The sequence below is a fragment of the Dendrobium catenatum genome, unplaced genomic scaffold, assembly GCF_001605985.2.
Source record: "Dendrobium catenatum unplaced genomic scaffold, ASM160598v2 fragScaff_scaffold_772, whole genome shotgun sequence".
NCBI lineage: Eukaryota > Viridiplantae > Streptophyta > Magnoliopsida > Asparagales > Orchidaceae > Dendrobium > Dendrobium catenatum.
In genome coordinates, this window is record NW_021319234.1 from 1896267 (window position 1) to 1923626 (window position 27360).

The following is a 27360-nucleotide window of genomic DNA, read 5'->3' on the forward strand; positions in this document are numbered from 1 at the left end:
AACAATTGAGTCAAGATCGAGCTTTCCATTCGAACTTGAGCTTATAAATTTTTTATTAGTTGAGCTCTAGTTTAGTAAATGAGCTCGAGACGAGCTCAAGCTCGAGCTCAGTAAGCACGAAACAAGCTTAGCTCGATTGTGCAAGTACTCGTCTCGACTTGTTTACACCCTAGTTCTTATCCTGTGCAAAGATAAAAAATAATATAAACCATACTAAGTGGAAGTTCCCAAGAGATGTGAGACAAAATAAATTGAAGTTTTATATTTATAGCATACACTACATATTTTTAAACGCCCTAGTTCTTATCCATATATCCGTAAGTGACCTAATATGGACTACAGTATTCTCTTGAGGATAATAAATTACCAAAATGCTCTAACAAAAATTAAATTTTTATAATACCCTCTAGGATCCTGTCTCAAATATATTTAATATCAAGTCAATTATTCAAATAGATTGACCAAGGACCTGATCTTATTCATGACATCTCCTAGTTGATCCAAGGAATGTAACGAGTCATTGTCTTAATATGTGCATTAGAATATCAATTACCTAAAATCAAGCTAATGTAATCATTGAGCTAACTTACCTATAAGGCTATAAGTTTGTTAATAAATTAAAATCGAAAATCAGCCAAAACCCACATATATTCACCCCAATCTACTCGGGAATCAGATTCCCTGATCATTACATCTTATGACCCATTGGCTTTAATAGATTGATACCACTAGCTTGCCCAATATGATGGAATTGTAGGATTTTGATCGAGTTTAACTCCATTCTAATTGATTCTAGCTAATTATATTAATTAATATCCTAATTGTTAGATATTACCTAATTGATTTTATTATTTAGCATGTGTTTAAGTGATTATTTACAACAATATTATCTCTAGTATTTTAGCCATTTTATTAATTCCCAATTTGTGGAATTAATATTTGTATGTTATTTAATGATTCTTATGTGCTATAGCACCGTTGCAAGTCACTTTGAGCTCTCATAAATCAAACTTCCTTTTTGAAGGCAAGTCCCAATATAAGTAAACATTTGATAAATGTGATTGGGAAATGCCATCTCCAATATTTTGAAGTACTTACAATTCTTGTCGTCTTCTTATATGCTTATCTCATGTATTCTTAAATCACTCGAGCTTTTTCTCTCTCTTTTTAATAGAATTTCTGGCGTCTGTTCTTAGGGTTTACAATCATCAAGGAACTTACTCTTGAAGTGGAAAATGTTGTTGCACCTGAAAAACTGAAGTCCACCTCAGTTACGAGTGGCAAAGTACCAGCGGTCACAGCTACATCAAATGAAAGTGATAAAGCCACTAAAGATGAGGAGCTTGCATCTTTCTCCAAAGTAGAGGGCAAGACTGGTAAGTCTTTGACTACCGGAGGGCTTTTAACTGAAGCTGAATTGTCTCATGTGCATGGTGAAGATGGTTTGGTACGAAGCCCCTCTGGTAGTCCTGGAAGAAGTACTATTGAAAGTCCATCTCGAGAATTTCAATCTACATTTTCACCTCATGTCCATGCGAAAGAACATCACAGGTATGATAATCATGGTTTTTGTTCTAGCGCATGAAACATTTACTAAGCCTGGGTGCTTCCTTCAAGTTGTCCATCTATTCCAATATTCGCCTTTCGATGTTTCAAACATGGAGGTGTTTTGATTACATGAGTAAACAAATCCTTGTATTTGTTTGTTCTTATTGCCTAAGCCTGTATTTTGATCATCTTGTCATCTTAAAGTGCTTGGATGAACTTTTTCTATGTTCAAGTATTTTATTTCTCTTATAGTTTAACTTTTATAATTTCTTTACTCATATGTGCGCAAAAGCAGTGAATTTGATGGTCCTGAATCCAGCATATCTGGGGAGAATTTTACTGACGAGGTAACTTGGGGTGCAACTTTCGACAGCGATGACGCCGATTCTCTTTGGGGCTTCAATCCAATCAAGACAAAGGTAAAAAGTTCAATGTACTGTTAATAATGTTATTCTTCTCTGGGATTCTTTAACGTTTTAATTGAGCTGATTTTTTTTTTAAGCTCATTTGGTTGCTTGTTGATGAAAATTTGTTTTAGAAGATTTTTTTTTCTCGCTAATTTGATGTGTAGAATCAAATCATCAAATTTGAAGGGGGTGGGTGGGGTTGAGGAGTTGTGAAACTTAAAACCCATGTTGATTTCTAATCACACCTAGTAAAATGATGGACCTTTTTCATAGTTGTTTTTCAATACTGGTTTTCTAACTTCAAGGAACTAAATGGGGCCCTAATTCTGAAGGCTCCAATACCACATTTACTATTTTTTTAATATTGTTAATAGCCGTTATGTTTCTACTCTTCTGAATTAGCATCCTTAGGATATACTTTTGGCTTCCCTGAGAGATTGGTTGCTGGCCATAATTGGGATGCTTTTATGCACGAGCATAGTCTAGTGCTTGGCCAACTTATTGTAGGTCATAGAATTAGTCTTTTGTCAACTATGAATTGAAAGATATTACTCCTTTCCAATTATCTATTTAATATATTTTGTTTTTAAATCTCTTACTAAACTCTTTTTCTTCATTGTTGAATCTAGAAGTATCCAAATTTCATAGCATTCATAACTTTGTTTAAATCAAGCTTATTCCCAATTATTTTGTTCTATCATTACTTTTCCATTGAGTTCTAGAGGATTAAAGTTGGAAAATTACTTGGCATGACAGTTGCTAGATTTTTTCCATTGAGTTCTAGAGGATTAAATTTATTTAAGCTGTATAAATCGTGGGATTTGACAAACCCTAACTTAAACAAAAACAAAACTAAACAAAACAAAAATGGAGTTAAAATGGGATTCATTAAAATTATATTTGGCAATATTCAAGGTTAAACTTGCGTAACTCCTGTTTGGCAGGATTTATCAAAACAAGATTAATGTATTTGTGATTCAATCTTAAGAAGGCTTGAAGATGCCATTTTTTGTTTTAATTGAATGAACTTATTTTGGCAGGAAGCTTTTCATGTTGGGAGCAGGCTGGACTCTTTTTCTGGTCCTGGAGACTTTGGTCTTGGGGCAGATTCACCTAGCGCAGCAAGTGTTTTTGGGAAAGACAGAGGCCCATTCTTTGATTCAGTTCCAAGCACTCCTCTCTTCAACTCTGGCTTCTCACCCAAATTTAATGAAGGACTAGATGACCACTCTTTCAATACCTTCAGTCGATTCGATTCTTTCGGCATGAACGACAGCACCTTCCCCTCGAGCGGAACCCTAGCAAGATTCGACTCAATGCGCAGCACAACCGATCAATCGCATGATGCCTTCTCTAGATTCGATTCCTTCCGCAGCACGACCGACACACCAAGAGAGTTTTCAAGATTTGAGTCCACGATCGGCACAGCCGAATCTCCTCGCAAAACCATAGCGAGATTCGACTCGATCCAAAGCACCGCTGATTATAATCATGGATTCTCCTTCGACGATCCGGACCCCTTCGGATCCGGGATCTTCAAGACCTCGGAGAGCCATACCCCCAAGAAGAACAGTGATCCATGGAGCTCCTTTTAACGAACTGCATTCCCAATGTCATGTCCAAGGAGTTCCATTGCAATTCCAGTAAGATTTGTCTCCAATTTTGTGTGCTATATTATCATGCTTTTGTGAATGCGTTTGTTGCAGCTTTGGGGCTTTTCTTTCCTTCAGATTATGTTGTCTTTCTTTATTTGTCTATTTTATAGCTTGCCTGTGGATGAAAATAGATTTTCTCTTAATTTTTTTTTTCTGAAGCCCTCTCATTTTTTTTTTTTCATGATTTATGGATTGTAACTAAAAAGGTTGATCATTTGAACTATATAAATACTTAAGGACTTCTGGTTATGTAAATACTGTGCACTTCCTCTTTTATTTGAAAGAATCATTACATAGTTTTTATGTAATATAGAAGCTTTTGACCACTTGAATTTTGAAGTATGCTATAATTATTTTATTACCTCAGTATGATTTTTTTGTCTTTAAAATTTGTGCTTTTTGTACTAGGTTCTAAAATGCCCTGTACATTGCTTGGCAAATTATTAGGTCCGATACTAATAAAATATTATTTTAAATTAATCGTGTCAAAAGTTCAGATAAAGTGCAGTCAAAGCGTACCTAAAGCGCACCTAAAGTGCAGTTAAAGCTTAGAAAAAGCTCAGTCAAAAAATGCAGGTGACATGACAAGTTTTAATTGGATGTCCGGATTTATTTTTAGGTCTGTTGATCCGACCTAATAATTTGTCCGGTTGCTTTGCAAGTCTTGCATCTCATTATTGTTTTGAACAATTTTTGGTGAAGGACTTTATAATTTATTGAACATAAAAAATAAGTTTTATAAATAAGTAAAATTTAAACATTATCTTATCTAATAATTTTATAAATTATTTTATCTTCTGATAAATCGGAAGAAAAACGAATGAAGCCAATAATGGACTTCCACAGCCGAAACCGGGAAGCTGCCATTTGTGAGTTTTCTACGTGTAAAAGGATACATAACGCTACCGGTTTTTCCGAAGGTAACGGTCTCTTTTTTCCTGCTGGAAAATTTTTATTTAATTTTCTTGTATGTTTATTCTAATAAAAAACTTTATTATTTTTTTTTGGGAAAAAAACTTTATTATTATTATTATTATTTTTTTAATTTTAAACTTACTTGAGATAAATGTAAAGCTATTGCATAAAATGTAATTTTTTTAAAAGCTATTATGCGCGTTATAAATATCTTCAATTTTGAAAAAAAGACACAAATAAATCTTAAGATAAATAGATTTTTGAAGGTTTTAAATTTTATTATTTTGATAAATGTTGTCGGCCCGACGTAGTGGGATAAAGGCTTGATGTTGTTGTATTTTGATAAATGTTATTTCAATTCTATTATTAATTAAATTGATTGTTTATTATTTATAGGAATTAATTGATTCTTTCCAAATTAAAAAGAATTTATGTGAAATAATTTTCAAATTTTAATATTAAAAAAAATAAATTGATAAATTTCACTTGAGTTAATATATACTACTTCAATGAACTATCGATCGACTTCAATATTTTTCTAAGTGGAAAGGGAAAGGGACAGAGAGAGAGAGAGAGAGAGAGTTTTGCGTTGGGAGGAAGGTGAATGGAGAAGGAGGTGATTCTGGTTGGTTGTACTGTGGGATTTCTTGGTCTTCTTTCGGCTGCTCTTGGCTTCGCTGCGGAGGCTACGAGGATTAGGGTAAGGAACCCTATCTAGTTTTTTTTTTTTTTTTTTTTTTTTTTTTTTTTTTTTTTACGTCTTTGATCAGAGTTGGGTTCAAAGATTCTTCTGTTGTTCTCTCTAGTTTATGTAATTTTCTTCTGTTTTTAGGGTTTCGTGAGTCATCTTGACGCTCTGATGGCGGGATGGTTTCTGTCTATCTGTTTATCTATCAATCAGTTCAGTTGTCTGTATTAAACGTTTCTTTTGCTGGAGAGTCTACCTTTACTTATTATGAAAGAAATCTATTTGTTTCTGAATATTAATTTTGTTTGTTGGGTTGTTGGAGCTAAGGAATGCTTCTCCGTACTTGTTACTTCTATTTTGCATTGACAACTGAACAATCTTCTTAAAAAAATCCTGATAAATGCGTGTTTAGTAAATACAGATTCAGTAAATCTTGAGAGGATTAGAATCTGAAGGGGATGTTTAGCTACAATTAGGATTTGGTAAATTTAGATTTAATGAGCCTTGAGTGGATTAAAACCTAAAAATTATATGGCATGGTACATTTTAAATCTTGCTAAACCCTGATAAATTGAGTAAAAGGAGCAACACTGCTTGGAGGCTTTTCTATGGGAATGAAAAAAATTGATCTGCTTTCATTTGCATTTGATATTTCATTTTTTTTTTTTAACAATTGGATCTATTTGGACAATCCTTTGTTTGATAATTCTTAAACTGCTTTTTCTGTATGGAAAATTATCTAAATAAATTGCGTTTTAGCATTTATTGTCTGCGTCTTTTGCCAACTTGAAATTGTATTGAATTTGCTAAAAGAATAATTCAACTAAGCTAAAGTGGGAATTACATGAAACACTAAAACTCACAGAAGATTATTATTCTTGTGTTCAATTTAAGCTGAACTTTTGCATGCACAGAATCATCATGGTAGATGTGTCATTCGACCATAATTTTCTTTGTTTATGAAAAATTCTTATACTTCTTGGATAGTGCCAAACATGGCTTCTTCATGTTTTAGGCTACACAGGCTTTTGCTGTTTTTTTTAACCAACTTTATCCTAAATAAATCTTATTTCGACTTCTTTCTCATTCTTGGTTCATTATTTTTTTGGATATTTAACATTGTTTGAACTTGTGCTTCTTTTTCTTTTCTTTGAAAGCTAGCTTTGTCTGTGTTGAGTGCTTAGCCTGATCCCCTTCCTATTTATTTCTCAAGTAAGATCATTGTTGAAATAATATCTCACCTAAGGATACAAATGGAAAAGCAAAAGCACAAAATTATTAAAACTTAGAAACTAAAAAGCATCAGGGGAACCAACCGTAAAATAAAGGTAACCCCAACTATCAGAAAATTTGCAATTTGTGCATTATATGGTGATCATAGATTTTCTTTTATGTTAGTTTGTTTTAACCTCTATTTAATTTTACTTTTAGCTATACTTGGTTTATGTATTTCTAAAGCAATTGCATGCCATAAACGTCCTGTTTGCATTATTTCCTATAGTTTTTAAGTTTTTTTTATATCAAATGAAGCCAAGTTTGAGCTGGGCTGTCTTAGTTGTGTTTAAAAGCTATGTTTCCTTTTCTTCCAGGCTTCTGGAGTGTTGACTAGAGCTTACGAAGAATGTATATATCCAAAGAGCCCAGCTTTATATCTTGGACTTCTGGCAGCAGTTGCTCTAGCACTGGCCCAAGCTATTATAAACTTTTTTGCTGGTTGCATATGCTGCAGGAGAAATCTAAGCCGCTCCAACACTAACTGGAATGTTGCATTGATATCCTTTGCTGTCTCTTGGTAAGCCTCTGAATCATATTGGTATTATGCTATATCTTTTAATGGCAAATTATCATATCATTATGACTGTGTGCATATTGCATGCACATTAATGTATGTTGCATGTGAGAGTGTTAACATTAATGGGAATGGTGAAAAGAACACGAACAAGTGTAAGAAGAAAAGGAATTGGTGAATTGGTGGAGTTCATCGAATAATTACTAGGGTTTTAGGACTAACTATTTGAAATATTATTATGTTGGTTTCTACTGAACCGGCCCAATCGGCCCAAAGCATTGGGCCGGTTCTTACTTAAAGAAGGCGGGCCAAGCTAGTCCACCCCCTACGGATTGCCGCCCAAGCTCCTAGTGGACCCCACTAGGAAATTCAATATGGAAGGAGGAGGCAGCTAGGATTGGAGGGAAAGTATTTGAATTTATGTATTAAATAGGATGAGATGTTTAGGGTTAGGGTTATGCTTTGTTTTGTGGCTGATTGTGGAGTTCTTGTTCTTGGTGTCTTGGGCCCTAGATTAATCTAGGGATTTGGAGAGAACTATCCTCCTCTCGAAATTGTTTCTTGCTTTTCCGTTAGTTTGATTTCTTCAATAAAAATTATTGTTTTGCTGATTTTTCCATCGAATTTGTAGAGCGTTTTAATGTTTTTCTCTCTTGTTAGGAATTACTTGAAATCTTCAAGTACTTCCTAACAAATATATTTTTTGTTTCTAACATAATTGATATGAAGATAAAAACATGCCTATGATATTGATTTTCCTTGATGTAGCAATGTGCGGACCCTTCTTTCTGTGTAACCGGGATTGGATTTGCTATTTTGCAATGATGCACTGTTATAGGGGCAAAATTTTTGCTATTTGTCCAGGCTGAAATGGGATTTTGTTTTTTAATCGGAATCTAAGTATATTGAATTGAATCTTGTAGGAATGGGCTAGATCCAAGAGTATTATGAGGAACTACTCAGGTTCTTCAAAAATAAAATGTTCTCAATTCTTATGTGTTTTTGAATGTTGATTACTTAATTAGGTGAGACCTGAATCTTCCAATTGGTGACTTCTATTCTTTGTTCTTCATTCCTAAATTATTGTGATTGTTGTGTATGTGATTAAATTTTGTTCAGGTTTGATGCTTGCCGTTTTTTTTTCTCTTTATATTTTTATAATCGTTTTTTTTTTTCTTGTAAAAACATTCATGATGGATATAGTATACCTAATTCCTGAAGAAAGAGTTTTTATTAGAGTAAATTTAAATAGACATGCTGGTAGAGTGATAGAAGATTTTAAAAATATTAATAATAGGCTACATGTTTGGAGCGACTAATAAAAGTGATAGGACTATTAGCTTTTTGCTGTGGCTTATGATTTTATAATCGCTAATACTTTATAAATAAAAAAAAGATGAGTATTTCATTCCTTATAAGAATGAATATAATAAAACTTAAAATTGATTAATTTCTCCTAGATTACAAAGATTGTAAGGTAATTTGGAGTGAAATTTTATGTACATAATGTCACTTATTAACTAAAATATTATCCTAAATTAAATAGACGCATTTAAAAAATATTAACAAAAATATTTTTGAAAGTAAGATTCAAAATCTTAAGATTTGGATTGTGCACGAGAAAATTAGTATTAGATAAATATTATTTTGTTGGGAATATTATTTATTAATTAGGGAACTTCTTTATTCTCCATTTGGAATCTTTCTTCAAGCCCTTGCTTGAACTAACTGATTTTAACATTTTACAGGTTTACTTTTGTTATAGCATTCCTTCTTCTTCTAGCTGGTGCTGCACTCAATGATAAGAGAAGCATGGAGAAGATTTACTTCAGCAACAACTGTTATGTTTTGAAGGCTGGAGTCTTCTCCGGAGGTGCTGTTCTATCCCTCTCAAGTGTCTCTCTTGGAATCATTTACTATGTAGCACTCCATTCACCCAAGAGCCAATATCCCTCTTGGTCTCCCTCACAAAATCAAGGCATTGCTTTAGGGCAACCACAAATCCCTCCGCAAAGCGCCGAGCCGGTCTTCGTCCCCGAGGATACTTACAACAGGCAAAGAATTACATGAGAGAGAGAGAGATCATAGATGTTATTAGCTAACTTATTTGCTAAACCCTAAATTAGAAGTTGTTGCGAGTCAAGACCCTGAGTTCAAATCTGCACTTCACATCATTCAAAATTTTCCCAAAATTTTTTTTTTTTCCCAATGATTTCTATTAGGGATGTGCATAAATGTCTAATTTGAGTTTAAAGTTCTTTCAGTACACAGGAATCTTAGGCTTATGATGTTGCCACTTCGCTTAGTTTGTTTTTTCAGCTGATGAAGAGGCGTCAATCTGCTCTACATTTGCTTGTAATTTTGGAGAAATTATTAGCTGCAGAGATCGAAAGTAGAGTTACGTCCAGACTCCAATAAAATGTTGACACGTTGAATTTATTTTTAAATTTATATATTTAATGTGTCCGTAAAATTTTAAACCAAGCACAGGTAAAATGCAGTAAAAAAATGCAACAAAAGAATACTCAAAGTGTAACTAAAATGCAAATAAAGCACAAATAAAATGCATAAAAATAACGCAACCAAAATACACTCCACGTGTCAAATTTTTAAGTAAATGTTCGAATGTAAGCATATCTCTACCTCTAGTTTTCGCACCTAATAATTTTTCATAATTTTGGGATGTAAAATCCCACCTAACATTCGATTTATACTTATTAGCATGGATTTAGTTCCTAAAATTAACAAAATATCTCATTGCCAACAAAAAAAAAAATCTATATTTTTAAAAAATCTCTATTCAATATTTATAATGAATAAGATTATGTCAGTCATGTTTTATCAAAATTTAAGTTGATGTTGAAACAACAACAAAAAAAAAAACTTAATAAAGGGAAAAATATTCATTGGACCAATGGTTTCAATATCTGCAAATGCTGAAGCATTCTACGTTTAGTTGCAAGCAGGAAAAAAAAAACAATTAAGTAGAAGCGTAGTAGAGGACAAATATTGGTAAGAAGCTCAAGCAGTAAAGCTGCAGCAAGGACAGGATCCATGGCGTATACTTCATACAAGGAAGTTCCAGCTTTTCAACTGCAAGATGCAAATTGTCAATGAAAATAAACATTCAATTATTTACAATAGGGTACTCGCATACATAACATTAAAAATTTATCAGGAAGATATGCAGATAGATAGAAGGAATAAGGTGATAGATAGATATATAAATAGGTAATTTTATAGAGCTCTGTATGTAAATAACCGTACAAATTATCATCAGGAATTGAAATACCTTCTCCACTGCATTCAAAGCATTGTTTGGTCCTGATTCTTCTTGAGTGATTGTATCTGATTTTCCATGCTTCTGTTCTGTTCTTCAACCTATGAGAATAAATGAAACCCCACAAATCTCAAGCATTAAAAATAAACTATAATTAAGTATCATGATTATATGCTCTCTAATTATTTAAGAATATGCAAATGAAAAATATTAGTTAAAAGAAAACAAAGAGAGCAAGTTTTCCTTTGATTACCTTTTGCAAAAGACTCTGAAGGTATTGTATCTCATCCATCTTTATTGTTGATAGCTTCTCTTTGATATCTTTTATGTTACTCCTGATGGTTGAAGAATTAATTGTAAGTAATGGCTATGGATAATTCTTCATCAAGAGTTCCAGCTAAATATTATTCTAAATAATAAAAAAATGATTACAAGAGGCATTAAATTCATATGCTTCTCTTTCCTGGGTAAAGCCGCTCATCCACCTGAACATCCTCATCTCTGTCACACTTAACTTAGTATTATGCTTCTCTTTTAATGGCCAACATTCAGCACCATAAAGCATTGCAGGCCTCACTACCATCTTATAGAATTTTCCCTTACGTTTGAGGGGTACTTTTCTATCACACAATAAGCCCGATGCATTCCTCCACTTCAACCATCTAACTTGAATTATGCTAATAATATCCCCATCTATTTCACCATCACTCTGAACAATAGATCCAAGATATATAAAACGTGTACTCTTATTAATAACTTGATCGCCCAAAGTCACAATCCTCTCACTAGGCCTATTACTACTAAAATTACACTCCATATATTCCGTTTTAAATCTACTCAAGCGAAAACCTTCCGTCTCTAATGTTGACCTCCATAATTCAAGTTTACTTTCAGCTCCCTCTTTAGTCTTATCAACAAGAAGAATATCATCAGCAAAAAGCATACACTAAGGTACATCCTCTTGCAAATGTCTGTTGAGAACATCCATGACTAAAGCAAAAAGATATGGGCTTAAGGCTGATCCTTGATGTAACCCAACCGAAATAGGGAAATACTTGGTCAAACCACATTGTGTTTGAACACAAATAATAGCTCCTACATACATATCTTTAATGATTTGAATATAAGCATTATTAACTCCTTTCTTTTCAAGAACTACATCAAGAGATCAAAACATAAAAAATTTAAAATCCATAATCCCTTAGATATCTTCACATTTTGATGCACTAATCACGATCATGAACAATCTGATTAGTGATTAATCATAATCTTGCTCTGTCCCAAGATCACCAACAAACCAAAATTCTAAGCTTTCTAAGAGAATTTTTTAATCTATCACAATGACACAAGAAAAACAAATGATATAATGACATACAAAATTTCAGTTATGTTTATGCTTTATTTAAAAAAGATTGATATGTTGTACCTACATGCTCCACAAAATGTTAAACTATAATGATGTATTATGCTAGTGTGAGTGGTAAATTTTGGTGCAAGGCTTTTAAAGTGATTTATATTCATAATACCATATCTTGAATATAGATATGCACATCCAAATAATCACAAAAAAATTCCCAAAGTAAATAGCTTAAGGACTAGATGAGCAATCCCCTGCCCTCCAAAATAACCTATAGCACGCCACGAAGCTAGATTCTATACTAGGAATAGGTAGAATAAATGAGCATATCTAAAACATTGAACCCCTATTATTACAGAATTTTCAGAGAGATAATATATGCATTCTTACCCATGTATTTATTATAGAGACTATTTCTATGACTTAAGAGTCATGGAACTCCATGATACACTGGAGACAAATTAACTATTTATCCAAGCCCGCCTTCATTAATAAGTAGAATGCAATAATTTTCAAATAGTTGGAAATAGCGTAATAGTAATCCAATTAACATGATAAGAATGATAACCACAATATCATGATGGAGCACACATGATAAGAATGATAACCACAATATCATGATGGAGCAGTCAAATGCACCGGTAAGTGCTAGTGACTGTCGGTATAAAGGACACTAAGTTTTTCACAAGTAATAAGTCTTGCAAAATTACAACTTTTAAGTCTGGTAAACAATCAAGTGAAAATAAAAAACTGACAGAAATTATAATTTTTCACTGTCTAGCTGTAGGAAAATCTCATGAAGTTTACTCTAAAAGTGAACAAAAGCCACGTACTCATCTGCATGTAAAATGTCTAGTGTTTGCTCTTCCACTAGATGTTCAATCTTATCAAAAGCAGTAAACACCTGTTGAAATGTTCAATCGTATCAAAAGCAGTAAACACCATGATGGAAAAGATGCTTGAAATACATCTTGGTTTTCACAATGGAAAAAGGAAAGTTTTCTAGCTGTTAACTTGCAGAATGTGTAAGATATTGAATGATGTAACTTCTAGCAATTTCTAGATTTCCAAATCTTTAAGATATACTTCAGCTTTTTCAGAGCCGAAACAAGATAAGGATGTACTTAACACAAACAAACAATAACCCTCCTCCAGTTGTAAAAAACAATAAAATGTGAGAGAACAGCCCCCCAAAAAAGGCATACAGTCTTAACCCTCGCTAAATGTATCCACTTATAGTGCCCAAGTGAAATCCATTGTCCTGGCTGGTTGGTTGAAGTAAAATGCAAAGATTGCAGCAGAAACTGCCTAAACTAAAGCATATAAGGTGAGATACTGTGAACTTTCTGAAGCAACGTAAAAGTGATACGTAGGGAAGCAGTAAGAAAGCAAGTCAAAGATAATGTGCGATGAAAGTATCAGTGTTTTTATTTAATTTTAATAATACATGAATAAGATGTAACCTTGTTAAAGAAGTTAATTTGTATTGATAACCTACAGTTTATTGAACATCGCTGTATTCATAATTGTTATCAATTTATATTTCTGGAATCTCTGTGACTTTTGCAGCTTTGCTTTTGTGGTGGATAAAGTATGTTACTGTTGTCGCAATTGGTTCTGTGTTGTTATGTCTTTCAAAATTGGAATTGATATCTTATTCCCTAGGTTAGCATAATACAGTAAGGTTGGCTTCCTCTATTGAGATTTTTCTGCAGGGGGGTTATGCGGCTAGCTGGATTCCTAATCTGGGACACTTGCGATTCCAACGGAGCAGCGGCTTATGTGCGAAAGATTTGTAGTTTCTTTAGGAAATTTTGGTACTTGTGGTTTTCGTGCAGACTGCAGAGTAAGAGGCTGATTTTTTTTTTTTTTTTGTACAGGGAGATCGAAGGTTACTTTGTGATTATAAATAAGGATTTGCCACATGCACAAAAAGAGAGTTTATATTCTAAGAAAAAAAGTTTTATTTGGATGTTATATTCCGTCCATTTTGAGTAACTCCTTGTACTAGTATAAAACTTGATCCTGCATAGGTGATTTCTTCCCTCCAACTTTTATTTAGTACACAAAATTTTATTGTAATTGTTTTTTGAGTAAAAGCTCAAATAGTCCCCCAACTATTAGTATATGTTAAATTTAGTTCGTAATTTTTATGACCCAATATAGTCGATCCCGACTACATGTCTTGTTTTTACTGTTATATCGGGAGTAACTCCACGTATTGTTGACGTGCTGCTGTGCTGCAGCTGCATGGGAACAATTTACCTTCATACCCTTATATATATTTAGATGAAATATATAATTTTTTTAAATTTAAATTTTTTAAATGCATATGATAATCAACTAACAATTCTATGACCCCGGCGTATTGTTGACGTAAAACATATAGTAGATTTGTTTCTATCTTTTGTTGAATCTTTTTCACGGCTCGATAACTAATTTGATAAGCCAATGGTTTTTTTTTTCATGTTTCAGAACATGGTACACGGTTAACCAACATTTTAAATAATCGATTACGATAAATTGGATCAGATTTGCAATTTTTTTTCTTCTGCAATATCTTGACGTGACATGAGTGTGAAAGAGGTTCAATAATTAGCTTTTGATAAGGGCTAAAAACGAAAAACTTAATTTAGCATTTTAACCCCATATTGTAGGGTGGATTTCAAAAGATATGAAAAAAATCTCCCTCCAAGCCGTACATACGACTTTCATCGAATACGGCTTTCCACAGAATTCTATATGTATCTATAAGATCGAGTATGGAATTCTGTTTACTCACTTTCACTTTAAATTGAGCATTCATTCCCCTCCTTTTCCTACTAGGATTGGAAATCTTGTATTTAACATATTCATATGATTGAGTCATTGGGTTTCCGAAATAGTATAATGGAAAAAGGAGTGCTTGGAATCATTGTTGTCGGACTTGGGCCTGTTCTGAAAAAGTCGAGGTATTTAGAATTGTTTGTTGACATGGACAAAAAAGCAATAACCTCTTAAATTATTTCAATATTGGACCTTGAACATATAGTATTTCTAAATCAAATCTCTTTAGAAAGAAGATATTTTGTCTCATTGTAGCCTGCACCAATCCCCTTCCGAAACATTCGTTATTTGATTAGTCGTATACTTTACATGCTTCTAGCGATTCACACGGCACATCAAATGACATAAGTCTTGGATAATAATCTAGAACACGCTTGTTGGCCATCCTTTACTCCGACAACATCTAGGGTTCCTCGAACAATATGATATCTCACATCGGTCAAATTCTTAACCCTTCCTCCTCTTACTAATACTACAAAATGTTATTGTGAATTATGGCCAGTACTAGGCATATAAGCAGTGATTTCAAATCAAATGGTTAATCGTACTATGACAACTTTATGTAAGGAAGAGTTTGATTTTTGGGAGTGATAGTGAAAATGTTGACAGATAAGTCACATTTATTGTCACTCTATAGAACTGTACATGAGATTTTCACCTCATACGGCTCCTCGTTCAGCTCTTTCAAAGTAATTGGATCATTTTCTACGTTTGAGAATCTCCTCCCCTCTTCTACTCTATCCCGAAGAGTAACTCAATCCAATTCATTAGCGCTTTCGTTTTCCAATTGAACACTTTTCATTTATGATCAAAGGAGAATATTCTTCTTTTTACCAAACCTATGTGGATTAGTAAATGTTAAATTTAGTCCTCTTCTATAATGACCCGATATAGCCCTTGACTATTAGAAAAAATCTGAATTTGACCACCATGCTAAAAGTGACAATTGAAGTTATCCCAACAGTTTAATATGAGGGTGTATGCAATATTATATTATTATCATTATACATTCTAGTCATTTATCATATTAAAATAAATTTAAAATCTTAATGAAAGTTAATCAACTAGATAATAAGTGAATAATTAATAATTATGGTTAACTTCCATTATTTTTTTTATTTCTTTTAATATGATAAAAGATAAAATATATAAAAATAATAATATATTCTCATATACCCTAATACCTAAAATGATCTCACATTTTACTAATGGAATTAACTTTAAATATTACTTTTAAGAGTGATATCGAATTAGGACATTTTCTAATAGTTGGTTGACTGCATTTGGTTGTTATGAAAGTCAGGGACTAAATTAGGCATTTACTAAAAGTTGAGGAACTAGTTTAGGCTTCTACTCAATTATTTTTAACAAACATAATATAATATGGGTTTCAAAAAATGTGTAGATTTCAAATAGTTGCAAGGTTTCAGTAGTTCCAAAGTTCTAAGTGTTATTGAATACAATAAAAAATAACTAAATTGTCATTTACGGTGAAATTCTTTTGAATTTTGATAAATGTTAACGAAAATGCTAAATGCCCTAAAAAAGATGTGGTTATCTCAAGCCTGAGGTGCTAAGTGTCAACTTAGGCGAATTAGCCAGAGTCATAGAAGCACTAAAAATATTCATTTATTTTAATTATAAGGATACTTTTGGAAAATATAATATAATAATCATCATAATAAAGTATTAAAATAGATTAATAAAAAAATATTTTAAATTGTGTAATTTCATCAAAATAATTAAATCTTGTCAAATAGATTATTAAAACAAAATTTCAATACGATATAATCATGTTTAAAGTTTAAACAGCTAAAAAAATTAAGATGGTAGCTTCAATAGCATAAGGTCTACTACATTTTCTTCATCACCCATATTCTCTTCTCCACCATTAGATTTATAACACACCATCTCAAAATATGGTTAAATAAGAACCTGAGCACCTAGCACCATATACCAAGGTGCTCACTTAGTCAACACCTTAATGATGGCACCCACCTTGAGGCATTGGAGTCTTGCATCAACGGGCACCACATTTGATAAATGATAACATGGGCTTCAATTAAAAACAAATGAATAATTATCAAAATTTTGAGTTTGTGACCAATGAATTTTGTGAGCTTGCATGATGTAATGCATCCCATAGTAAATCTAAATTAGAAACCTTAGAACCTAAGAAGCCCAATATCACACTTCCTATCAATGAAGACCAACCCTTAATGGGAATCGGCAACTAAGATGCAATTTGGAAAGCATGGCAATTAGTAAAAAAAATCTGCATTTTGTACGACCAAAGAAACTAACCTGGCTTTCTTGACATTTGGACTCAAACTGCTCCTGTAATTTAAAAAAAAAAAGGCTTACCAAAAGGGAAAAGACCAAAACTGACAGAGTGGCATGGAGACATTACATTAAAATCATTAAAATGTTAGAAATTATATGTTGAAATGATAATAAAAGAAAAATATTAACCCGGATAGCCTACTAGTGTACATACATGTAAATAATGGTAAGGAAACCATGATGATACAAAGTAAGAAAATTGGTAATTATAAACTAAACATATGTAACTTCATGCTAAAAGAAAAGGCAAATAATGATTAAAAACAGAATTACCATCAATCAATGAATAGCAGTTTTTTTAGTTGTTCAATATGAACAAAATTTTCTGTTTGCAGAGGTTCCATATCGTTGTATGGTAAACCCATGCAATTCAACAAAAATTGAGAAAAGTTCCTGGTGACATATTATATCAATATGCAAGTCATTAGTTAATTTGACGTTTAAACTTTTAAAAATTGCAATATTTCAAACACAATTATTCTCTGCAACCCTTTTGTTACACATGTCTACATCAAAGTTGAGAACATTCTGTTTTTATTACTTCTAATTCATAAGGATCTTCCTAAAATTTTCAATTGTTAATTGCCAGAGATGAAAATCAAATTACTAGAACTTCTTTGGAAGTGACTAGCTCTACCTTTTTTTATTGTGACTTGTTCAAACTTGCAATGTTTTCAAAAATTGTTTCTTTTTTTAAATCTAAAGACCATATTCTCCCCTAGTTACCATTAGTAAAACTGAAGGAACAGAAAAAAAAAGGTTTAAGTATAATGCACGCATCCTTCATGTAACACGCTATAGTTTATAAATCAATAAGTATGTTTTGCACCAACAGCAATGAAGTAATTTAAAATACTTTGTGGTTCTGCGAGATGAAGTAGTTGATTCTGAAAAGATGCTCACGGAAAAGGCATTCTTTAAGCATTGATTATCGGTAAGCCACAAACATCTTATTGGATTGATTATCTGAAAAGATGCTCACGACTTCTTGTTGGACAACTTTGATCATTGATATATGCTTTGGACATCACTAAATTACATGTGTAATGGTACGTATGCCTTCTACCAGGTACAAAAATGCAGAGTATATTGGAGAGTATGTGATTAACACATGTTCATAAAATAATATAAATTAAGGCAAAAGAAAACAAAGAAAACAAGGAAAATGACCCAGAAGGTAATAGGAAGGTAAGGAAGATTCGTTTTTTTTTTTTCTGAATACTGTGAACAATACCAAGATAAGATTTATGATCCTAATGAGCAATTATTCTCACTTAAGGCCCGATTTCATCAGCTACCAATAACTTTATTAATTTACACTAATGTTGTCTCTATCCTTTTCTTTTCTTTTCTTTTCTTTTCTTTTTTTTTCCCTTATTTTTTTAACAGAGAACTATTTTCACGCCTTTCAATTCAAGTTATTTCACTTATCTTATAGCCTCTATTCTCGGGCATGACTCTAATATAGTTGTATATAGATATAATACTAGGAACAAATATCTCTTATATAATTTTTTCTTCTAAACTTCCCCAAGCATAAGATGACTTCTTGTTGGCATCAAGGTATTGATTAATGCGTATAGAAAGCAGTTACAAGCCACCCTAAATTTAAAAAATGAATAATCATAAATGATTTGATAACACTATAGCTCTTTATCATAGGTTTTGTTTATTTCTTCTCATTTATGGTTCGATTATAACTTCATAGCAAAATGAGGCAATTTATTCAGGTGAAAGTCAATAAAACATTGATAACATGTCATTGTTCTTATTGTTCTTTTTATCTTACCGCATTAAACTTGATAATGATTACTCAATTTACATAACTTCACATCTAATATTTTGAATTGGATAAGAGAATTCATTCATAAGCATCATACGTATCCCAACCACTATATCTGTCAAAATGTAACTCCTATTTATGATGGATACGTAAAATCTCAATAACAAAGTATATTCATGGAGAGAATATAAACTCGAAAAGATCAGATCTTACAGGAAACAGGAAGTACTGAAGACCAGCTCCAGGCTGCTAGAAAAAAAACAATTGATTCAAGTGCATACATGTTATTTTGTTAGGCTAGTTGTGATATTCCATGACTATCTTCATTTATAAGAGTCATATCAGATATTAATGAACTATTTTCTCTATCAAAGTCAGTTATATCCGAACATACCAGATATTGGTCAGTTCTTATTAACTTATTAATGAAAAAATGTCCACATAAAGTGGATATGTAATATGACCACCAGAACCAAGTAATATCTTACTGGAACAGACAGTTTGCACATCAAGATAGGATCTCCAAAATAATCCTAATAGTTTATTTCTCTACCTGAACAATTGGTGAAGAACTTTCCAAATGCAATCATTGTTGCTCTGGAGAAAGATATAAATTCTTTCAAGTAATATGTTATTGAACATTCAGATGATTCCGATAGAAATTTTGTATGTAGTAACATAGGATCGAGGAGAAGATTACTTGTAAACCATAATATTTTAATGCAAAAAATAAATAAATTGCCAGATGTCCTTTCAAAGAAATAGTTGAAGAAGCTATATATGTAGTAAGGGAATAACAAGTTGATGCTTCATACCGCTATATTTTCATGCATAGCTTTGGAAACCTGAAAAATAAGAAATATTAACAAGAAAATATATTCTTAGTAACTTGTAACTTTAAAGATTTTCAGGAAAGCATCAATATGTATCAGCAAATGAAAGCACACAGTGTTCGCCTAAATACCTAAAATATAATCAAGTCTGTCCAATACAGACTAATGGCATACAAGAAGTTCTCAGTGCAAAGCACCCTTACTGAGATTTTGTAGCTATTCGTTCAAAGACAGGCTTGCATGACATCCTTACCAACTGAAGGTGAATGCATAAACATCTAAATGATTTTTTTGACAACAATCAATTTCATCACCCACTCAAGAAACATAACAGTAACAAATTATTCACCTGAATGAACAAGCGATACAAACTCTCCTTCTCAGCATTAGAACGCATTGAAAATGCTCCATGTACATCCTGTTGAGAAGATAAGAAACCATTATCATAAATCTTATCATTAAGTTGCAACATTACATAAGAGCATTCTTAGTGGTTAAGCAAATATTGAGGGATGGAGGTGCAGGGTAGAAAATAGCAATTTGCTTTTCACAAACAAAAATTTTGTATTGAAAGACATTTCAAAAGAAAAGCTAAACAAAAACAACAATAAATAAAAGCCAACTAGAGAAACCGATATTTAAAAAAAGAAAACTCTAATTGTGCTAATTTTAGAAAAATAATCTTCCTCCATGGAATATGGAAAATATCAACATGCTGGGAAAAAAATTCAAAAACAATGTTAGATTTGCTAACCAAATGGATCTATCATCACCTCCTTGGACGCTGCTGTGAGTATAGACTGAATGCTGATTTGAAATGACTTTTTAAAGTCTGACTGTCTCGAACTCATGGAAGCTTTCTTGATTGAACTACAATAGAATAAAAATTATAAATAACAGGATAGAGAAAAACACAAAATTGAATTCCAAAATTAGAGAATGTTACACAAGAAATAACCATAAGATTTAAGGGGTGCTTTTCTATTCCAAGTTCGGAAATAACAAAACAAAAGGAAACAACAGCAGAAGTTTAGTGAGGAAAACTGATGAGAAGAAAGAGAAGGAAAACTGTTATCTTCAGTTAGATAAGGAGATGGAAGCCTAAGATCACAATTTTAAAAGTTAAAAAAAAAAAAATCCAAAACACTCATTTTGGAGTTTTATGAACATTTTTTGATCTGAAAATGTAGCCTCTTATCAGTTTCAAGCAGGTTATGCTAATTCCACTATCTTCAGGTATATTTTAGCTTGTTTTGGGAGAAATCAGCCTAAAACCAAACACTTCTGCCACTTTGTTTTTTCCTCTTTTTTTTTTTTCTCTTAACCTGTGCCATCAATAAGACTCTAAGACAAGCTCTCACGGAACATGCCCACAAAGTCATCCACTAAGATCTATGATTATATTTAATTGTAGATTTTATATTGGTTAAAAAGTAGATTTAAACATAAAAAGGGTCAGAATAATTTAACATCAATGATTCCTATCATAAATGTGTGATTAAATTTTCTCTAATTAAACCCCCAAAAAACCTTAAAATTTGGCATAACCATATACTAATAAATTTCATCAGTGTAAATAAATATAGAACTTAAAGTAAATATTGATAGGTTAACCAATAACCAATATTGATTTATCTCTATGTTGTCACGCCCAAGGAATCTAATTGAAAAAATTAATCTTAATTCTAATTTAACTCATCAATAATGACAACACCCACACCTCTCTAAATACATCAAACAACAATAAATATAAGTGTATACAACATCATTACATGATTACAACAATATGAATAGTGTCAATAGTAGTCACGTGTCAATAGTATGAACATGTCCAAGACAATAACATAAACATTTCTTGAAAATGAATATTATAACAAAATAGAACATAATAAATTTAAGAAACATAACATGTACCATATAAATTCAAAACATATTTCACATTCATATAGTATATTTCCATAAGTCTCTTTATACCTCAACTTCCATTTATACCTCCACTTGATCATATTAGCATGATTCTACTTACAACTCTACTTCCATTTATACATCGACTTTCAATATCATTACAACTACATCATGTTCTAACCTTATAATTAAAATATCAAATAACTTGTCGAATATAATTTTCCTCGGTCATCTAAATTAATTAAATTATGATATTTTTATATTAATGAATACAATATTTGATAATTGTACAACTCATCGTAATAAAAATATATAATGAAATTCAAAATTATGATAAACTATAAACAAAAGTGTAGAACAACATCGTTAAAACTATGAATATTGAAGCTAAAGCACTAAGTGGAAGTTACAACCCAACTAAAACCAATTTTTCAAAACTACCTAAGATTTTATCATTTTATTTGAATTAAAACAATGATCCCACCACTCACAATTCAGATTTACATATTGCAATCCTCGATATGCAATTGAATAGGGATGAATTGGAGAAGAAAAAAACTATAATGTCATTTACATTATTTCTCAATCAACAAGCTACATAATATCGCTCCCATGCAACTACATAACATTTGTTTGATATAAAATAGATGCAACATAAAAAGAATATGGGACATTTATTTTTGGTGTGTTGGTTCATTGCGAAGTAGTAAGTTTTATTTTACATGAAATCAAACTTTAGTACATGTTCCTACAAAAAAAACTAAGCAATAATGGAATGTAAGTGCAGTCAAAAGGATTGCCTTTACATGCAAGAATATTGTTTACACTACGAAATAATTACAGCCAAAAGAAAAGGCCCTTAACCATCGAAGAAATAGTTAGGCATTCAAACAATGGCATTGGTTGGCATTAGCTGATGTCAATAATCGATTTTCTAGCAAAATCCAAGAGACCAATTAGCCAGACTAAATAGTTGGAGGGTTCATTTTATGCACATGTTAGACTCTTGCGCGCACACAATCACGAGGATCAAAGCCTTTCAAAGAGAATGATCACACGTCCAACATTAATTATATGGTTGCTGATGGTTGGACTTGTAAACAATAGCTGCTGGCTTATGGAGTGCAGGTTACGTGAGTAGTGAGGAGTTCGGTTTCCATTGTGAGCTCTGTTTTTTTTAGTTTGAAATGAGACGGCTGCTAAAGTGAGCGGATAGGGGGAGCGGGTGAGGAGGCAGAGAGCGAGAGGCACGGGAGGGGCTGTGCTCTGTGAGTTAAGGAGATGGCGTTCGAGTATGATGAAATATGCGGCGGACTGTACCTTGAACGGCGGCTACAAGTAGGAGAATGGCGGAGGATGGCAGTGAGGAGAGCTGCTGTGGTTGGGTCGGTGAGGTCAGGTCGGCTAGGTCGGGTCGGACGGCGGAGTCGGCATCCTGGGAAGGGAAGATGGGGTCGGCGTGAGTGAGGTCGGAAGTGTGTGAGAGCAAGAACGTCACAGAGAGATTTGGCTGGGGCGTTTCGGACGAGGGAATGTCGAGTGAAGTGAGGGAGGGAGGGAAAGCGGCTAGGTTACAATAGAGTGAGTATCAACGGGCTGTTTGGTTGGCGAGAAAGACTTATGAAAGAGAAATATTTTTGAGTTCTTTGGAAAGTGTAAAATAAATTTTTAAGTTAATGAATTTTTTATTTGATTTGAATAAAATGAATATAGTGTAAAATTGAAAATGGTGACTAATGGTGGATGACGGTGGTGTTAGTTGGCAGTGGGTTGCGTCCTACGATGTAATACTTTCAAGTTCAGCATTTGGTTCATTGTTCAACTTATTATGACACGAATTAAAAAGTCAATTATGCTTGGACTTTTGTGTTTTGAACATTTTTTATGCATTTTAGAAGTGAAAATGTATATACAAAAAATGTTTGTATGAGTTTTGAAGTAAGCTTCATAGGTTTGTATGCATATTAGAGAAATATAAAATTGTCCTCTACGATGCCGCAATGTCGGGTGTTCTAGCACCTAGGTGTTGTGCTGATTGGCGCCTCCATGCTCAAAAGTGCGGCCCCGACATTATGCACTTAGTTTTTTAGAAAAATAAATTAGCGCTATTTTTTTTCATTTTTATTAGGAGTGTTAATATTTGATTTGACCTAAAACTTGACCCAGAAAATTCTGGGTTTAGGTCAACATGTTTTTTTGATTGGACGAGTTTGGATTTTGATTTCTAATCAGTTTCTAAATCTGGTCTGGTTCTGGTTGATCCAAAACTCAAAATCAACCCGAAATGATCCGAGTCACCCTTTGGCCTGTAGCAATCCGACGGCTGCACCCGCACGCGACTTTAAGCCCTCCTGCACTCATGTCCGCATCATGACTTGTGCTCGCACCATGCTCGTGCCCACAACCGCACTCTCCTAAGTCGTGCTTGCATGCATGCACTAATATAGCTCACATTGGTTTGTTGGCTGAAATCTTTGACTATCAATCAAGAGGCATTGGGTTCAAATCATTCGTATGTGATGTGTTCAAAAAAAATTATAATTAGATGTGCAAATACTAATTTAATAATTTATTAGTAATAAATACTTAAATGATTAATTATACGACTAATATTTAACAGTGTAATTAGTAATTACATTTTATTAAAATTGAACTCAAATAATTATTTTTTGGGGAAAATCTTAAATAATTAATTAATTCATAGTGAAAGTTGCAATAGCAGCACTACTCGACTAGCTGTCGAGGGTTTGCTTTTCCTCTTCTCCATTTCTTGGTTGCCGATCAACTTTTGGTATACACTTTTCGCCTCCTTTAACGATGTTATTGTAAAACCCCTCCAAGCTGATTTTTTTAGTGCAGTTAGTCATACGAACTGGCTTTAGTACGAGACGAACTGAAGAAAATTGTGAAGAAAATGTCAATTTCGTCTGTACGAACCTGGAAGGGTTGGGACGAACCATCGGGACGAACTGAACCCGAAAGCATCGTCCAGGGACAAAATAAATTGGAATTAATTTCGTCTGTACGATCTGTTTCCAGAGGAGTTCGTCCCGGGACGAATTTGGATCGTCCGGGACGATCAGTGTTGATAAATATCCGATAGAGATAATTTTGGATTCATTTGAAGAGAGAGAAAGTGAAAGCATGAGAGAGAAAGTGAAGGAAAGTAAGGAAAAAACTTGGTTTTGGAGCCCGCGGAGCGCTTTTCGTCCGTCGACGCAGTTGGAAGATTTGTTCGTCTTGCAGTAAGAAATCCGAATCCTATTTTTTATTTCGAACATTTCGAGTTTTGATAATTCTGTGCTCAGTTTTGTGCTTTAATTATCGAAAAACGTGCATAATTTTGTATTGACAAAAGTTTTATTGCACAACTTCTGATATGATATTTTTACATGATTTGAGTATTTTCTGTAAAGTTTCTACACGTTATTTTGAGTTCTGCGCGATTTTTATCGAATAGAAAATTATCTGGCTGTTGAAAAATAGTGCTTCAGTACAAGTAAAGCTTTGTAATATTGTTTTCTTCGATTTCTAGTAATTTGGTGAATTTCTGAATCTGTGATTTCTGTGTACATTCCGTGTGCTGCCGTTATGCCGCCGATTTTTCGTACGACCTCTGATTTTCTGACTTGATGATTTGATTGATTGAATATGCCTACGAATGTGGATATATGATTGATATATTGTTATATTACTGAAAGACAAGTGAAGACTGGTTGAACCGTTGGTTGAAGATTGACTTGACCTGTATAGGACTTTTTCTACAAAATTTAAAAGAGATTTTATTTCGGTTCAATAATTTTTAAAAAGGGGTCTTAAATTTTAACTTTGTTTTTTTAAAACTACCAATTCACCCCCCTCTTGGTAGCCTTGGGACATTCACTTAGGCTTAACAACCTAATTACTAGACTCAACACGTAGTTGGTGGGCGACAGAAGTTGGAAGAACTGTAGTCAATCGGCAACGTAAGTCAGCAGGACCATAGTCGACGGGCGACAGAGGTCGGAAGGATCATAGTTGGCGGGCGACGGAGGTTGGAAGAACTATACTTAGGTAGAAGTCTAATGATGGATAGAAATCTATCATCAGATAAATATTTGACGATAATCTAACGATTGACACAAGTCCGGCGTCGGGTAGAAATCTAACGATGAGCGGAGGTCCGGCGTCGGGTAGAAGTCCGTGAAAGCTCATTTTTCATGTTTTCCTTCCAGGATCGTCCAGGACGAAGTTGGATCGTCCTGGGACGATCGATACAGGTTGTGAAGAAAATTTTGGCTGGAAGGTTCGTCCCAGCACAAACTAGGGTTCGTCCGTATGAAATTTTTCCAGAAAGCAACTCGTCCAGGTACGATATTTAATTTCGTATGTACGAAATTCGTCCATAGGACATATCGTCCCGAGATGATCTGGGATCGTCCGGGACGATCTGCATGGGTTTATATGGAAACGAGATCTATTTGAAGAGAGAAAAAAAGCCCATGAGAGAAATTCGAAGGAAAAAAGAAGAAAAAGTGATTTTTGGACGACTTCTGTTCGTTTCTGTTCGTAGCTGCAGTTGAGAAAGTTGATCGACTCGAGGTAAGACACATTCCGCCTTTCTCAATTTTCAGAAATGAGGATTTTGACTTTTTTGTTTCGGATTTTGTTTTCGTTAGCGAATAATTGATTCCGTTTTGTACTGATAAATGTTTTATCGCGTAACTTTTGGTATGTTTCTGAAATGATAATTGTGCACGTTTTTAGTATTTTATGGAATATTTTTACCAGGTATTTTAAATTCTGCGAAGTTTTGATCGAATAACAATTTATCTGGATGTCTGAATTTACTGTCTCAGTACAATGAAAGTCTTAGAATGATGTTGTGTACTATCTGTGGTAATTTGGTAAATTTCTGAGTCTGTGAATTTTATGGAAATTCCGTATATTGTCGTTATGCTGCTGACGATTTTATGACATAATCCGATTTTCTGATTTGAATAAATTATTGTGCTGTGATATCAAAAGGGAGTTATAAGGGGCTGGAATCCTTTGGGATTCCGTTGTCTGGGTCTGAAAAATCTGAAAATCTGAGAATAAGTTCTGTTCTAAAAATTTCATATATATGTTCTGTTATGATGCTACAAGCACAAAGGGAGACATAAGGGGCCAGAATCCGTTGAGATTCTGTCAGTGTCAGGGGAGGGAGGCATGAAGGGCCAGAATCCGTAGAGATTCTGTAAGTGTATGGGAATCTGAAATCTGATATGTGATCTGATGTTGAAATGTGATTTTATCTGATTTGAAATATGTTCTGTACGATTCTGTTGTTTTGTACGATTTATGTTTATGAAGTGAATTCCGTTTTTCTATATCAGTGATTTGACTTCTATTTGAGCAAGTGTCTATATTCTGATGACTATATGATTTCTATACGATTTTTGTAGGCTATTAGAATATCTGCTTCTGATGTATTTTCTGATGTGAATTTATGGAGATTTGGATTAGTGAGTGTAGTCTTGCTAAGTTGTTAGCTCATTCTTGTTTTCTGCGTGGCTTTCAGGTTATGGGAAATTGAAGGAAGTCTTGGACTAGAAGTTCTATGTCTGATCAGTGATTAGGTATTTTTTACTTTTGATTTTTGTACAGTCAAGGCTTTTCTATTTTGTTCTTTCTATCTATAAGCCATGAACTATATTGTATATGATTATTTTGATGAAAGAAATATAGATAAATTGTTTTGTATATTTGGAAGTCTATAGCAGCTATGTGTTTCTATTTGTTTTTACATTTGGAAAAAAGTTCTGAAGCAAGTCCCAAAACTAGATCCTAGATTTCAAATTTCAAGTCCCGTCGTGACCCGATGCGAGCGGGATTCGTTCCGGTCGGGTTGGGTCGTGACAAAGTCCGATGTCAGTCAGCGGCTGGGGAGAACTCCAGCGTTAGATGGTATTCAGGCAAAACTCCATAGTCACTTGGAGGTCGAGCATAATTTCGGCATCAGTCGTAAGTCGGGCGAAATTCCTCTTGCTTCGCCCCCCCCCCCCCCCCC

At 33.3% G+C, this 27360-nt stretch overlaps 3 protein-coding genes across 5 annotated transcripts in view; 2 read left to right on the plus strand and 1 right to left on the minus strand.

Moving 5' to 3' along the window:
* Window positions 1–3865, plus strand: part of LOC110102233 (epidermal growth factor receptor substrate 15-like 1) — a 42284-nt gene extending 38419 nt beyond the window's left edge. For all 3 annotated transcript variants that reach the window (XM_020830477.2, XM_020830478.2, XM_028696599.1), the window contains exons 11-13: window positions 1197–1551; window positions 1844–1967; window positions 2996–3865. In XM_020830477.2, coding sequence (XP_020686136.2) covers window positions 1197–1551; window positions 1844–1967; window positions 2996–3550 — 1034 coding nt within the window. In that variant the 3' untranslated portion in view covers window positions 3551–3865. The remainder of the gene's footprint in view (window positions 1–1196; window positions 1552–1843; window positions 1968–2995) is intronic.
* A 1181-nt stretch (window positions 3866–5046) lies between these two features.
* Window positions 5047–9270, plus strand: LOC110102232. Its single transcript, XM_020830476.2, has 3 exons — window positions 5047–5225; window positions 6803–7005; window positions 8751–9270. Exons 1-3 carry the CDS (start codon window positions 5130–5132, stop codon window positions 9070–9072), a joined length of 621 nt encoding a protein of 206 aa, XP_020686135.1. The 5' UTR covers window positions 5047–5129; the 3' UTR covers window positions 9073–9270.
* Window positions 9271–9890: 620 nt separating this feature from the next.
* LOC110102242 lies at window positions 9891–22890 on the minus strand. The gene is made up of 9 exons (XM_020830491.2): window positions 22650–22890; window positions 20198–20294; window positions 19774–19842; window positions 19407–19436; window positions 16770–16802; window positions 12473–12543; window positions 10536–10617; window positions 10295–10383; window positions 9891–10095 (listed from the first exon to the last, which is right to left on the minus strand). The coding sequence occupies exons 2-8, from the start codon at window positions 20273–20275 to the stop codon at window positions 10309–10311; spliced, it is 438 nt and encodes a 145-aa protein (XP_020686150.1). The 5' UTR covers window positions 20276–20294; window positions 22650–22890; the 3' UTR covers window positions 9891–10095; window positions 10295–10308.
* Window positions 22891–27360: the final 4470 nt, after the last annotated feature.